The 16,021-nt window shown below is 48.3% G+C and overlaps 1 protein-coding gene across 3 annotated transcripts in view; it reads left to right on the top strand.

Moving 5' to 3' along the window:
• The window catches only part of GPAT2 (glycerol-3-phosphate acyltransferase 2, mitochondrial), a 462,570-nt gene that overhangs the window by 28,565 nt on the left and 417,984 nt on the right, over nt 1-16,021 (top strand). For all 3 annotated transcript variants that reach the window (XM_029604447.1, XM_029604446.1, XM_029604448.1), the window contains exon 2: nt 2,884-3,075. In XM_029604447.1, the coding sequence (XP_029460307.1) occupies nt 2,995-3,075 (81 nt within the window). In that variant the 5' untranslated portion in view covers nt 2,884-2,994. The remainder of the gene's footprint in view (nt 1-2,883; nt 3,076-16,021) is intronic.

Raw genomic sequence — 16,021 nt, 5'->3', positions numbered from 1 at the left:
AGGAGAACAAGTAGACAGTTCAGCATGTAGACAGCAGGAGAAACATGGAAATGACGGCAGAAAAAGACCAATCGGCCCATCCAGTCTGCCCAGCAAGCTCCCACACTTATTTTCCCATACTTATCTGTTTCACCAACCACCAAGTTCAGGGCCCTTGTTGGTAACTGTTTGTTTCAATTTTCCTGCCATCGATGCAGAGAGTAATGTTGGAGTTGCATCAAAGGTGAGCATAAGGCTTAATGGTTAAGGGTAGTAACCGCTGCATCAGCAAGTTACCCTGATGCTTGTTTACCCAGACTGCACAGATCAATGCCTCTTTGGATGTTGTCTGAATGTAAATTCTCTTTTCCACATTTATCCCTGCTGTTTAAGCAGAGAGCAATGCTGTATATGCATTCAAAAGTGGTGTATCAGGCTTAATTGGTTTAGGGTAGTAACCGCTGTAATAAGCAAGCTATCCCCACGCTTATTTGTTTACCCAGATTGTGTTCAGTCCTTGTTGGTTGTTATCTGAATGCAAATAGTCTTTTCCACATTTCCCCTTGCTGTTGAAGCAGAGAGCAATGTTGGAGTTGCATTAACCGTGTGAAGGCTTATTGAGTAAGGGTAGTAATCACCAGGTAGTAGCCTCCATTCCAGTAAGCCACCCCCATGGCTCTTCTCTTCATTCCCATCCTCTAGCCTTTATGGATCCACAGTGAAGAATGACAAGGTGTCGCTGCAGCGCAAGACACAGCAGCATGGAGGAAGGAGGCCCAGGACGAGAAACAGCAGCATGGAGGAAGGAGGCCCAGGATGAGACAGCAGCAGGCAGCCGATGATAAGAGATGGCACCCCGCAGCAGACAGCCAGCACTTGCAACGGATGGGGAAACCACACAGCAGGCACACCAATTGTTTTTCATTACATTAGTATTGGTGGATCCATTTTCTTCCATCTAGACGGCACAGGAACTCTATAAGGAGGCCATCCCTGTGCTCGAATTAAAGGTAGTGGTCTAGCCATGTCTAAAGAGGAATTTTGGCCACTCATGGGCCCTTGCCATGCCGTGGCTTACCTGTTGGAGGTGGCATGGTCTTGGGCGGGCATAAGAACATAAGAAAATGCCATACTGGGTCAGACCAAGGGTCCTTCAAGCCCAGCATCCTGTTTCCAACATTGGCCAATCCAGGCCATAAGAACCTGGCAAGTACCCAAAAACTAAGTCTATTCCATGTTACCATTGCTAATGGCAGTGGAGCAAATCCAGGATTGGATCAGGCCGGTGTCTGTTTCTCAACCTTTTTCTGTGTGCTTGTGTATCAGCCTCTATGCATCTTTGCCCCTGAGGAGAGTGTGTGGGAGAGAGAAGCCAATCTGAAAACTTTTCAGCTGAATAAAGAATGCATCTTATTCCTTATCACTTGGGAGTGGCTGCATTGAATTTTCGTGCTGCGTGGTCCATGGAGAAATTGCTTTGTAGCTCTACATTTATAAAATATAATTTTATAAATGTGTTCTTATAGATGATTTCCCATCCCCACAGAGAATCTTGATTAGTGCACTCTATTGCTGATTGGAGATGGAAACTTTTCCTGAGTTGGTGGAGGCACTCTTGCCTGTGGGGCATGGGAGAGAGCTCCTTAGATGGCGATGTGAGAGGGTGAAGTGTCTGCCTGGCCCTTTTCAGGTTTGGATGATGAAGTGTCTGACTTGAGTCGGGCAAATAGTTCTTGCCTGCGGTATGAGAGCACATTAGGTAGTGTGTGCCTGCATAGTTCTTGGGGCTCATTGCTTGTCTGTGCTGTGAAAACACTGAATGAGGAAATGAGAAGCACAAATCTCATGCCATTTAACCATTTGTTATGGACTTCTGTTGGGGTGGGCAGGGTTCTGGCTTATAGGGTTCACTGAATTTGGAGCATCATGGTATGTGACTGTTAGATTGAACTTGTGGGGTGGGGTGAGAGAGTAGTGATGTTGGCCTCTGGCTCGCAGAAACTGTAGGGTAGAGCTATGGCCTTTAGGCAGCTGAGGGTTTTCCAGGGTATTAATGCTTGTGCTGTCAGCTCTGGCCCTTGGGAGAGTATTTGGACATTTTCTTGTGGTGGTTGGCCTTGATTCTGGGGGGTTCATGGTGCTCTGGATTTGGGGAACAGCGGGGAGAGGACTCTGGTGCTAATGGTAACTGGTTCCGTAGGACAAGCTGGACTCTGGAGCATATTGTATCAAATGTGGTGAGAATTGGGGGGATAGCGGCGGGGTGAGGAAGTTTCTGGGTTGGGACCTTGGCTAACCTTGACTGTAAGGGGAATATTATCCCTAGGGGAGGGTTCTGGGAATCTGGTATTGAAGGAATATTTTTGTTTGGGGCTGAGGCTCTAACTATGAAGGGATATTTCTGTTGTGGAAAAATGTGGGGTTCTGAGGGGATTGTTATCCTCCGTCAAGGATGTGAAGCTCTTTGAAGAGGTGCTCCAGTTCTGAGGGAATTATTGTGCTCAGGTAATTCCCTTGGGGAATTGTTGTTTGAGGATTCTGCGTTGGGGACTGAAATCTTGACTTGAAGGAAACCTTTTCCTCAGGAAGGGATATGAGGTTCTAATTGGACACCTGGCCCTGAGGTGATTGTTGTCGTTGGGGAGGGATATAGGAATTTAGAAGGAACTCTGGCTTTGGGATTGAGCTTGGATAGGTGTGGTAGCCTGGAATGCTGTACTTGAGTGGATTGTTGTCCCCATGTGGTGGTGGGGGGGGGGGGGGGGTGCCGCCCTTAGGGACCTGGCCATGAGATAATGGGTTCTCCTGTGAGGCTGATAAAAACTATTTGTGGGGGGGCCTGAGGTTATGACTCTGTAGTTACTTAGATTCTGTCTGGTAAATAATTCTTTCTTTCTGTTACAGGTTCCTTTACTGATCTGGCTCTGGTGGTTTTTAAGTCTCTCTTGTTTTTGCAAGACAAAGAGATTGTCTTGTTCTGTCCTGTTGACCAGTGTGGTAAGACTGTCTCCAGCCATGGTGTTGGAAAAGGGCCATTCTTTTGCTGGTGTGAACAGCATTGAAGCTCTGCAACATTCCAGGAGGAATATACACAAGGTAGTTATGAGGAGGACAGAACATAATTGATGAAAGCCCTCATTAAAAGGAACCCTTTTGTAAGATCAGCTCCAGTGCACCCCATCTCCTTCCTTTCCTTACAGCTCCTAAAACTCACTTTTATCATCTTTCCCTGAATATCTACCTTCTAATATACACTAGATCAGTGGTTCTCAACTGGTGTGTCGCCAAGAGCACGCAGGTGTGTCGCCACACTTCCTGGTCCCCCGCTGACCCAGCTGCTCCCCGGTCCTCCTCCGCCCAGGCTTAAAATGCTGTCAGCTCGGGCGGAACACCGCAGAACAGCTGGAGTCAGCGGCACCGGCATGGTCTCTTCTTCCCGCCCCCCGCTATCTCAGGACACCTGGATATCAAATGCTCCCAGGTATGCAGAGCAAAAAAATGTTTGTATCCTTATTTTTCATTACTGGGTCTTTGTGTCTGCTATTTTGAAATATTTTATTGATATCTAGAAATTTTTTATATGAGGTTTTAATTATTAGATATTCCACTCATCAGCTATTTTGAAATAAACTGTTCTTTTTGTTAGCATGGTTTTACTGCTGCTGATTTTATATTTCTTGATTTGTTTTATAAGGATGGGTGATGTTTATTTTTTCCTTTATTACTCTGCATACAGAGACTCTGGCTTGTTGCAGTTTCCAATTCAGTTTTTTCTGCATGCTTCTAGTTACCGTATTTTTCGCTCCATAAAACGCACCTGACCATAAGACGCACCTAGGATTCAGAGGGGGAAAATTTAAAAAAAAAAAAATTTTGTGTTAAACCGGCTCTGCGTCTGGGCGTCTTATGGAGCAAATTAGGGGAGTGCATAGCTTTTTTTTTTTCTCCCCATTTTGTTTTCGGGTCTGGGGAGGGCCATTTCGGTCCACTCCCCAGATCAGAAAACTTTTCTTTCTCTGGGAACCCCTCTCCCCCCGCCCCAAAAAAACCCCATCCCAACCCTTTAAATTAACAACCCCCACCCTCCTGACCCCCCCAAGACCTGCCGACTTAATTTACTGCAACCCCCCACCCTCCTGACCCCCCCAAGACCTGCCAAACGTCCCTGGTGGTCCAGGAGCGGTCCGGGAACGATCTCCTGGGCGTGGGCCGTCGGCTGCCAGTAATCAAAATGGCGCCGACGGCCCTTTGCCCTCACTATGTCACTGAGACCAACCAATAGCAGCGGTCGGTCCCAGTGACATAGTGAGGGCAAAGGGCCGTCGGCGCCATTTTGATTACTGGCAGCCGACGGCCCACGCCCAGCAGATCGTTCCCGGACCGCTCCTGGACCCCCGCTGGACCACCAGGGACGTTTGGCAGGTCTTGGGGGGGTCAGGAGGGTGGGGGGTTGCAGTAAATTAAGTCGGCAGGTCTTGGGGGAGTCAGGAGGGTGGGGGTTTGTTAGATTTTTGTGTTGGTTTTTTTTTTATATTCGCTCCATAAGACGCACATACATTTTCCCCCCACTTTTGGGGGAAAAAAAGTGCGTCTTATGGAGCGAAAAATACGGTATGCTTTTTGGTCTCTTTATTGTTTGTTAGTTGAGGGTCAGCACATGTGATTTAGGTGAGGTTTTCTCCTGGCGTGTAGTTTCTGTGTAGGGCTCTATAGCAGCCTGACTTGGTCTGTTTTCCTAATTAAGGTCTGGTGTAATATTTTCAGTGATGCCTTTTCTTAGATAAGGTGGTTACTGTTTAAGTGCTGGAAATTGGTGCTGTTTTGGTGTGGGATGTTTACTATTTATGCAATTTCTGTTCAGACAGAATACGTATCTTTTCCTTGTGTCATTTTAAACAAAAATAATTATTTTTATAAGGGGTAAGGCCCTTTAATTCCAGCCCTACCCTCTGTAGCTCTGCCGCCAATCGTGGGGCAACTAAGCGCCGTCCTGCCGCCATCCACCCAGCAAGGCCCGCCCCTAAGCTGGCCCTCCACAGATCCACCAATAGGAGCCGCCGCTCCCGGAGTACTGCGTCCAATCAAGCAAGGCCCTGAGGCCTTTTAAATTTCTCTACCAGTCCGGCGCACCTCTTCTACGGCGATCGCAGCTTGGAAGCGTCGAGGGAGGCCTGCGCAACCGGCGCCACAGACCCGCCGGGGTAAGGCCCTTTAATTCCAGCCCTACCCTCGGTAGCTCTGCCGCCGATCGCGGGGCAACTAAACGCCGTCCTGCCGCCATCCACCCAGCAAGGCCCGCCCCTAAGCCGGCCCTCCACGGATCCACCAATAGGAGCCGCCGCTCCTGGAGTACTGCGTCCAATCAAGCAAGGCCCTGAGGCCTTTTAAATTTCTCCACCAGTACGGCATCGCGCGCCGTGCGCCGAAGGAGCGCGACAAAGGGGCCTGCCCCTTTGTGCGCCCCTTCGTGCAGCCCCCAGAGCAGCTCTTCACCCTTCTCTCTCCCCTGCTTTCTACTGCTTGGCACAGCTTGGGATAGGGAGACAGCAACCTCGTAGGAGCACCTCGACCTTCCATCAAGACAGATCTGGAACGTCGAGACGGGAAGGAGAAGATAAAGGGGTCCCCCACAGCGTGGTAAGCCCGCCTACCCTACCGAGTCCTTTACCGCAACCTTCTAAAGGATCAGATGACCACAGTTACCTCTCGCTTGCCCCTCATTACTCTGATCTCTCTTCACGGTATATGACTTGCCTTCAGCATTAGCTAGCTATACCCTTTAACATTTGAACTTCAACCTTTTATCAGCTTTTATAGTGTCTGGTCCCCTACGCCAGCTTCTTAGGCGCAGTGCCTCACACCTTCCATTACAAACCTAACATCTGAAGAAATGCTTACCCAGCAGATCCCGATCAGATACTACCGACACCACCGCAGCATGTTTTCTTTTCAAGAACCACCGACAAGAACTCCCAGATCCCTCATCCCAATTATGATCACCCCCCTGACCCAGTTCCTAGGTCTCACCCTTCTCTCGGTAACCTTATTTAACGCACAATATCTAAAAAAAAAGACTCACATCCTCAACGACTATCTCCTGGACTCTAACCCTGACATCTGTGCCATCACAGAAACCTGGCTAAAAAACTCAGACATAGCCCTAATCAACCAACTACCCACTCACAAATATGACATTTTCTCAATCCACAGACACAAAAAACAAGGGGACGGCCTGCTACTAGCCACTAAGAAAGAACTCAGACTAACTTCACATACTATCAAGACCGATTCCAAACTGGAATTGGGTTTATTCAAATCGAATCAACTTCAATTAATGCTAGTATATGCTCCTCCAGGATCATTAGAAGCAGACGCCTCCCCCCTTATAGAATCCATAGTGAAGCACATCAACACAGACCTTCCAATCATGATCATGGGAGATTTTAACCTCCACTTCGATGCCTCACACTCATCACCTAGTAAATACCATCCCTTTGGTGAAGCATGGTGGTGGCAGCATCATGCTGTGGGGATGTCTTCCAATTCCTGCAGCTGAAAAATGAGTCAGGATTGAGGAAATTATGAATGTAGCAAAGTAGCGAGAGATCCTTAATAAAAACCTGCTCCAGAGTGCTCTGAACCTCAGACTGGGGCTAAGAGTCACCTTCCAACAGAAACCAAGACAAAGCAGGAGTGGCTTCAGAACAAGTCTGTGAGTGTCCTTGAGTGACCCAGCTAGAGCCCGGACGAACCTGATCGAACATGTCTGGAGAGACCGGAAAATAGCTGTGTGTCGGTTCTCCCCATCCAGCCTGACAGAGCTTGTGAAGATCTGCAGAGAAGAATGGGAGAAAATCTCTAAATCCAAGTGTGCAAAGATTGTAGTGTCATATTCAAGAAGACGTGAGGCTATAATTGCTGCAAAAGGTGCCTCAACAAATTACTGACTAAAGGGTATGAATACTTATGCAAATGTGATATTTTATTTTTTAAAAATTAACTTGCACAAATTTCTGCAAACCTGATTTCGTTTTGTCAATATGGGATATTGTGTATAGAGTGAGGAGGGAAAAAGCATATGTTCTAGCGTGTAGCAGATGGACTCAGGACCAATGGGTATAGTGTGCTCCTGATAGTTGGAGACGGAGTCAGATTTCAATCTGACGTCAGCACTACATATACCCCTGCAGGAAACTCTGATCTTCAATATTTCTCCGTCTCCTTAGCAGTTTGGGACTCTACACACACTTGCTCTGCGTTAGGAAATCCAAACCAAAGAAGAAAGAAAGAAAATTCAAAATCTTACCTCTACAAGACAAGCCTCGCTCTCCTGCGGTGATACCTAAGGGTCCCTCCCCCAGTCGAGAATTCCTGAGATGATTTCCGAGATCCCTCAGAGGTAAGCCTCGGTCCGGCAGCTGGTTCTTGGCATGGACTTAGCTCCCAGGAGGGAGCGGCTGAGAGGCAGCGGGTGCAAGACCGAGCGAGACAGTGAAGGTATTTCCCTCTCCCCCCACAGCCGGAGACCACCCGGCACGAGACCGGGAAGCGCCGAGACAAGGTAAGGTAGAAAACATTCTTAAGTCTCCGGTCTCCGAGGCTCGGATGGCCGCACAGATCGCCCGTCGGCGTCTGCCCCGTTGGGTTGAGTAGCCCCGTCCAGGCCAGACCCCGATCCGGCTCGAGGGTCTTCCCACGTGGAGACCTTCCTGGGGAGTCGCCATCTTAATTGCGTGGTCACCGGCGCCATTCCCCCCCCTTGATCGCCATACTGTCCGCCTAACTGAGCCGTGTGCACAGTGGCGAGCTGGGAGCATAACATACGTGTGCGCACAGCGGCACGCGCATAGGTGCCGTGCGCACAGTGAGGTGCACAAGGGTGCCAGGCGCATAGCACCATGCTCAACAGCGCCGGGCGCACAAGTTCGGCTGATCACACAGTGGCGCACGCACATACTGGCCTGTAAGCATATCTTCACAGCCTGTACGCACACCCTCGGCGCACCCAGAGCGCATACCTAAGCCTCCCGGCACGTGCATATAAACGCACAGACCGGGTTTGAATGCCCCTACACGCGCAAACCATGGCACCACCGGCCAAGAAAGCCAAAGCTCAAGCCCTCTGCCCAGCCTGCCACATAAGAGCTGCGCAGCATGAAGAGGGAACTGCCCTGTGCCTACAGTGCGAATTGGCTCTGGGAGAACCAGGGCAAGGTTCCCCCCCCCCCCCAGCCAGTACAGGAATCCGGATCCACTGAGAGTACCCCGGACCTCTCTATCCCCAGCTTGGCCCTCCAGGTGGGGCCCTCTGGGAACGCCTCTGGGTTCAATATAGACCCAGGAACCTTTTCCTGGCTGGAATTCTTTAAAGGTCTGCAAACCTTTGTCCAGGCGCAATCGGCACCACAGATGCCACAGCCTCCACTAGAGGACCCAAACCTCCCAGGCCCTTCTCGGTCTCCCAGGGACGTGCCTCCCTCGGACAAAAGCCTAACCTTAGGGGACACGGACACCTCGGAGGAAGACCAAGACTCCCTGGAGGAAGGGGAAATCCCTCCAGGAACGGAACCATACTGAACCATGATGTGTTTCTTCTCCAAAGATGAACTACCAGACCTTGTGTCCGGGAGCCTGAGGGAGCTGGCCATCCCAGACACAAGCGCCTCAGCGGAGCCAAAGACAAACCCTCTTCTGGTCGGGCTCCATCAGGCCTCGCACCATATCCCATTGCTACAAGCCGTCCAACAGCTGATCGACCAAGAATGGAATGCCCCGGAGGCCAGTTTCAAGGGAAGATGGGCCCTAGAAACCCTATATCCACTGGAACCCTCAGCCAAAGAACTCCTAGTGTTTCCCAAAGAGGATGCCATGGTCTGCGCAGTTACAAAGCTCACCACCATCCCAGTCGAAAGAGGAACGGCACTCAAGAATGCCCAAGACAAACGTCAGGAGTCCATCTTTAAACAGTCATTTGAGGCAGCAGCTATGTCACTGCAGATCACTGCCTGCTGTGCCGTGGTGACACGCACATGCTTGTCACAGGCCAGGAACACAACTATGCCCATCGAAACATTAGAACCAGCAATATACTTCCTCATGGATGCGACCTCCAACCTGGTGCGCATTTCAGCCAGGGATGTCTCATCCATTGTGGAGGCCAGAAGCCAACTCTGACTCCGAAGATGGTCAGCCGACGCGACTTCCAAGCGAAACTCACGAGAATGTTGTTTAAAGGAACCCTCCTGTTTGGAAGCGAACTGGAGAAGTTAGCCGACAAATGGGGCGAATCTCCAGTACCTCGGTTACCGGAGGACAAGATCAAGAGAAGCCATCACCCCTCTCCCCGAACATCCAGGGGCAGAGGATAACAGCGTTTCAGACCGTACAAGAATACATACCAAGCACCTTGCCCCGCAGGCAGGGGCCAGTCCTTTCAGAACAAACGCAACAAGAGGGGAGCCAGCTCAGGTCCAGGCCCCAGCCACACCTCACAATGAGAATCAAGACCCATCCACAGGAAGAAGCCATAGGGGGCAGGATTGCCCGATTCTACCAAAGATGGGTCGAGATAACGTTAGACAAGTGGGTCCTAACTATCATTTTTTGAGGGACACTTTCTGGACTTCCACAGCATCCCTCCAGACAAATTTGTGAAATCTCTCTGCCATTCTCCCTCCAAGAGGACGGCAGTGGAAACCACACTAACCAAATTGCTCGCCTTAAAGGCTATAACACTGGTGCCCACACACCAACGAAATACTGGACACTATTCCATCTATTTTATCGTCCCCAAGAAAGAGGGAACGTACCGGCCCATACTGGACCTCAGGTCGGTCAACCGCTCCCTGAGGGTACCACACTTCCGCATGGAAACCCAACGCTTGGTCATAAAGGCGGTACAGCCGGGAGAATTTCTGACCTCCCTGGACCTGTCAGAAGCCTATCTGCACATCCCGGTCCATCCCAATCATCAGCGCTTCCTACGCTTCACAATCCTGGACCGTCACTTCCAGTTCCGAGCGCTACCCTTTGGGCTAGCTACAGCCCCTCGGACATTCACCAAAATCATGGTTGTAGTGGTGGCGACACTGAGGAAAGAAGGAATCCTCATTCACCCATATCTGGACAATTGGCTGATCAGGCAAAATTGCCAGAAGAAAGTCATCAGACAACCACCAGAGTCAAGAATCTCCTGGAGAACCTCACATGGGTCGTCAGTGCAACCAAGAGTGGTCTGCAGCCCTCCCAATCTCTGGAATACTTGGGAGTCTGGTTCGACACCCAACCGGACAAGGTCATTCTTCCCCCTACAAGGAGAAGGAAATTGATGGATCAGTTGAGAAAACTGTTGAACGGTGCTCGCCCCACAGTATGGGACTACCTCCAAGTCCTCTGACTCATGACTTCATCCCTAGAAGTTGTACCATGGGCAAGGGCCCACATGCGACCACTACAACATTCCCTACTGTCACGATGGAACCTGATGTCCCAGGACTACACTGTCCGCCTCCAGTTACCGGCGGAGGTACGGATCCAGCTCCTGTGGTGGCTACAAGAAGACCACCTGAGCAAGGGAGTAAGGCTATCCCCACTGACCTGGGTCTTGCTTACCATGGATGCGAACCTATGAGGGTGAGGAGCCCACTGTCAGGAACTGACGGCCCAGGGACAATGGGACAAGGAACAATCGGGATGGAACATCAACCGTCTGGAAGCCCAGGCAGTCAGACTAGCCTGCCAACACTTAATCACAGACTCTGGGGCGAATCTGTCAGAGTCATGTTGGACAACGCCACAACAGTGGCCTACATCAATCGACAGGGAGGAACCAGAAGCTAACAGGTGTTCCTGGAAATAGACCCCCTAATGGCATGGGCGGAAGCAAACCTACAAGGGATCTCGGCCTCCCACATCGCGGGAAAAGACAATGTCACTGCGGATTAATTCAGCAGGGAAAGTCTAGACCCAGGGGAGTGGAGACTGTCAACCACAGCCTTCCAGTTAATAATAGAATGCTGGAGAACTCCAGCCATGGATCTTCTGGCAACCTTGTCTAATGCCCAAGTCCCCAAGTTCTTCAGCTGCAGACGAGAACCACAGTCCCAGGGGATTTACGCCCTGGTCCAGACCTGGGAAGACCTGCTGTATGCCTTTCCTCCATGGCCACTACTGGGCGGGATCATCCGCAAGTTAGAACACCACAGGGGGCTAGTACTGCTAGTGGCCCCAGACTGGCCAAGAAGACCGTGGTATGCAGACATGCGAAGACTTCTGAAGGGGATCCCTCGGTGTCTACCTCCACACAGGGACCTGCTCCAGCACGGACCGATCCTCCACAAAGACCCAACTCTATTCTCGCTTACGGTCTGGCCAATGAAAGGACTCACCTGAAGTAGAGCGGATACTCGGGGGCAGTGATTGACACCTTGCTCCGAACACGCAAGTTTTCCACATCTTTAACTTACATACGAATATGGAGAATATTCGAAGACCGTGACATCATAAGAACATAAGAAAATGCCATACTGGGTCAGACCAAGGGTCCATCAAGCCCAGCATCCTGTTTCCAACAGTGGCCAATCCAGGCCATAAGAACCTGGCAAGTACCCAAAAACTAAGTCTATTCCATGTTACTATTGCTAATGGCAGTGGCTATTCTCTAAGTGAACTTAATAGCAGGTAATGGACTTCTCCAAGAACTTATCCAGTCCTTTTTTAAACACAGCTATACTAACTGCCCTAACCACATCCTCTGGCAACAAATTCCAGAGTTTAATTGTGCGTTGAGTAAAAAAGAACTTTCTCCGATTAGTTTTAAATGTGCCCCATGCTAACTTCATGGAGTACCCCCTAGTCTTTCTACTATCCGAAAGAGTAAATAACCGATTCACATCTACCCGTTCTAGACCTCTCATGATTTTAAACACCTCTATCATATCCCCCCTCAGTCGTCTTTTCTCCAAGCTGAAAAGTCCTAACCTCTTTAGTCTTTCCCCATAGGGGAGTTGTTCCATTCCCCTTATCATTTTGGTAGCCCTTCTCTGTACCTTCTCCATCACAATTATATCTTTTTTGAGATGCGGCGACCAGAATTGTACACAGTATTCAAGGTGCGGTCTCACCATGGAGCGATACAGAGGCATTATGATATTTTCCGTTTTATTCACCATTCCCTTTCTAATAATTCCCAATATTCTGTTTGCTTTTTTGACTGCCGCAGCACACTGAACAGACGATTTCAATGTGTTATCCACTATGATGCCTAGATCTCTTTCTTGGGTTGTAGCACCTAATATGGAACCCAACGTTGTGTAATTATAGCATTGGTTATTTTTCCCTATATGCATCACCTTGCACTTATCCACATTAAATTTCAACTGCCATTTGGATGCCCAATTTTCCAGTCTCACAAGGTCTTCCTGCAATTTATCACAATCTGTTTGTGATTTAACTACTCTGAACAATTTTGTGTCATCTGCAAATTTGATTATCTCACTCGTCGTATTTCTTTCCAGATCATTTATAAATATATTGAAAAGTAAGGGTCCCAATACAGATCCCTGAGGCACTCCACTGTCCACTCCCTTCCACTGAGAAAATTGTCCATTTAATCCTACTCTCTGTTTCCTGTCTTTTAGCCAGTTTGCAATCCACGAAAGAACATCGCCACCTATCCCATGACTTTTTACTTTTCCTAGAAGCCTCTCATGAGGAACTTTGTCAAACGCCTTCTGAAAATCCACTGGTTCACCTTTATCCACATGTTTATTAACTCCTTCAAAAAAGTGAAGCAGATTTGTGAGGCAAGACTTGCCCTGGGTAAAGCCATGCTGACTTTGTTCCATTAAACCATGTCTTTCTATGTGTTCTGTGATTTTGATGTTTAGAATACTTTCCACTATTTTTCCTGGCACTGAAGTCAGGCTAACCGGTCTGTAGTTTTCCGGATCGCCCCTGGAGCCCTTTTTAAATATTGGGGTTACATTTGCTATCTTCCAGTCTTCAGGTACAATGGATGATTTTAATGATAAGTTACAAATTTTTACTAATAGGTCTGAAATTTCATTTTTTAGTTCCTTCAGAACTCTGGGGTGTATACCATCCGGTCCGGGTGATTTACTACTCTTCAGTTTGTCAATCAGGCCTACCACATCTTCTAGGTTCACCGTGATTTGATTCAGTCCATCTGAATCATTACCCATGAAAACCTTCTCCATTACGGGTACCTCCCCAACATCTTCTTCAGTAAATACCGAAGCAAAGAAATCATTTAATCTTTCCGCGATGGCCTTATCTTCTCTAAGTGCCCCTTTAACCCCTCGATCATCTAACGGTCCAACTGACTCCCTCACAGGCTTTCTACTTCGGATATATTTAAAAAAAGTTTTTACTGTGAGTTTTTGCCTCTACAGCCAACTTCTTTTCAAATTCTCTCTTAGCCTGTCTTATCAATGTCTTTCATTTAACTTGCCAATGTTTATGCTTTATCCTATTTTCTTCTGTTGGATCCTTCTTCCAATTTTTGAATGAAGATCTTTTGGCTAAAATAGCTTCTTTCACCTCCCCTTTTAACCATGCCGGTAATCGTTTTGCCTTCTTTCCACCTTTCTTAATGTGTGGAATACATCTGGACTGTGCTTCTAGAATGGTATTTTTTAACAATGACCATGCCTCTTGGACATTTTTTACTTTTGTAGCTGCTCCTTTCAGTTTTTTTTTCTAACAATTTTTCTCATTTTATCAAAGTTTCCCTTTTGAAAGTTTAGCACGAGAGCCTTGGATTTGCACACTGTTCCTCTTCAGTCATTAAATCAAATTTGATCATATTATGATCACTATTGCCAAGCGGCCCCACCACCGTTACCTTTCTCACCAAGTCCTGTGCTCCACTGAGAATTAGATCTAAAATTGCTCCCTCTCTCGTCGGTTCCTGAACCAATTGCTCCATAAAGCTGTCATTTATTCCATCCAGGAATGTTATCTCTCTAGCGTGACCCAATGATACATTTACCCAGTCAATATTGGGGTAATTGAAGTCTCCCATTATTACTGCACTACCAATTTCGTTAGCTTCCCTAATTTCTCTTAGCATTTCACTGTCCGTCTCACCATCTTGACCAGGTGGACGGTAGTATACCCCTATCACTATAGTCTTCCCCGACACACAAGGGATTCCTACCCATATTCAATTTTGTATTTAGTCTCATGCAGGATGTTTATCCTGTTGGACTCTATGCCATCCCGGACATAAAGCGCCACACCTCCTCCCGAGTGCTCCTCTCTGTCATTGCGATATAATTTGTATCCCAGTATAGCACTGTCCCATTGTTTATCCTCTTTCCACCATGTCTCTGAGATGCCAATTAAGTCTATGTCATCATTCACTGCTATACATTCTAATTCTCCCATCTTACTTCTTAGACTTCTGGCATTAGCATACATACAGACAGAATTCCCATGATCCTGGAATTTCTGCAGGATGGCTTGAAGAAGGGGTTGTCTCTCAACTCCATCAAGGTTTAACTGGCCGCGCTGGCCTGCTTCAGAGCCAAAGTGGACGGCATCAGTCTATCTTCCCATCCAGACGTCTTCCGCTTCCTGAGAGGGTTCAAGCAAATCCATAGGGGTACCGGCCACCTCTAAAGTGGCCGGTACCCCTATGGAATCTCAATCTAATGCTCGACTTCCTAGCGGGAGCTTCTTTTAGACCTTCACGCTGTCTGTCCCTATGGCTTCTGACCTTGAAGACTGCATTCCTAGTGGCAATATGTTCAGCCCGTCGTATCTCCGAACTTCAAGCACTATCCTGTCGGGAATTATTCCTCAGATTCACACCAGGATCCATACAGCTACACTCTGTACCCTCCTTCCTTCCAAAAGTGGTTTCTCATTTCCATCTAAACCAAACCATCTTGCTGCCATCTCCAGACGAGCATAAGGACTTAACGTCGGCAGACTCCTAGTCCAATACCTGGAAAGATCGGAATCCGTACGAAAGACGGACCACCTATTCGTCCTTCACAGCAGGAAGAAACAAGGGGAAGCGGCCTCGCGGGCAACCATAGCCCGCTGGATCTACACCAAGATCTGTCGGGCGGCCACATGGTCCTCCATCACACCTTCTCGAAGTTCTACCACCTGGATGTTCAGGCCCGGGAGGACACAGCATTTGCAAAGGCAGAACTAAGTGGGCCACGGGCAGCCTCCCGCCCTGTTTGGGAGTGGTTTTTTAAATCCCATTGGTCCTGAGTCCATCTGCTACACGCTAGGAAATGGAGAAATTACTTACCTGATAATTTCATTTTCCTTAGTGTAGACAGATGGACTCAGTATCCCGCCCATGGTTGCCTCAGAATACGGAAACCTCGGGTGACAATCCCCGAGAGCAAGACAAGCACGGGTAAGCCACGCTTTACCTCTAGTTAGGACACCCATAGTGACCGGGTGTCGGCATTTCTCAGTTGAGTGCACTGGCAGTTTCCAGCTAAAATTCACGTCAACCAGTTCAAGTTAATCAAGTTATTCAAACACTCATATATCCACAATTGCTTTTCAAGGAGATTACTGAAGAGCAGAGCTTCCTGCAGGGGTATATGTAGTGCTGATGTCAGATTGAAATCTGACTCTGTCTCCAACTGCTATCAGGAGCACACTATACCCATTGGTCCTGAGTCCATCTGTTTACACTAAGGAAAACGAAATTATCAGGTAAGTAATTTCTCCATTATCCATTTTAGAATAAGGCTGTAACATAAGAAAATGTGGAAAAAGTGAAGAGGTCTGAATATTTTCTGAATGCCCTGTACATGAACAAGTAGGGAGGCACCTGAAACGCATCATTTGAAGAAGAGGCAAATCTGCTCTTTTATCTAGGCAGGACAGAATTTGTTGCACCTCTCAATAGCCCACATTGCAGAAAGCAAGAACATCCAGGCAGACTTTCTCAGGAGGATTCGACTGGACCCAGAGGAATGGGAGCTCAGCTAGGAGGTCTTCCAGTAGAAGGTGGATCAGTGGAATCCCTTCTCCATGTACCTAATGG

Source organism: Rhinatrema bivittatum, chromosome 5 (genome assembly GCF_901001135.1).
Source record: "Rhinatrema bivittatum chromosome 5, aRhiBiv1.1, whole genome shotgun sequence".
NCBI classification, from domain to species: Eukaryota; Metazoa; Chordata; class Amphibia; order Gymnophiona; family Rhinatrematidae; genus Rhinatrema; species Rhinatrema bivittatum.
The sequence above is the reverse complement of the archived record's forward strand: the minus strand, read 5'-3'. Positions and strand labels throughout refer to the sequence as shown.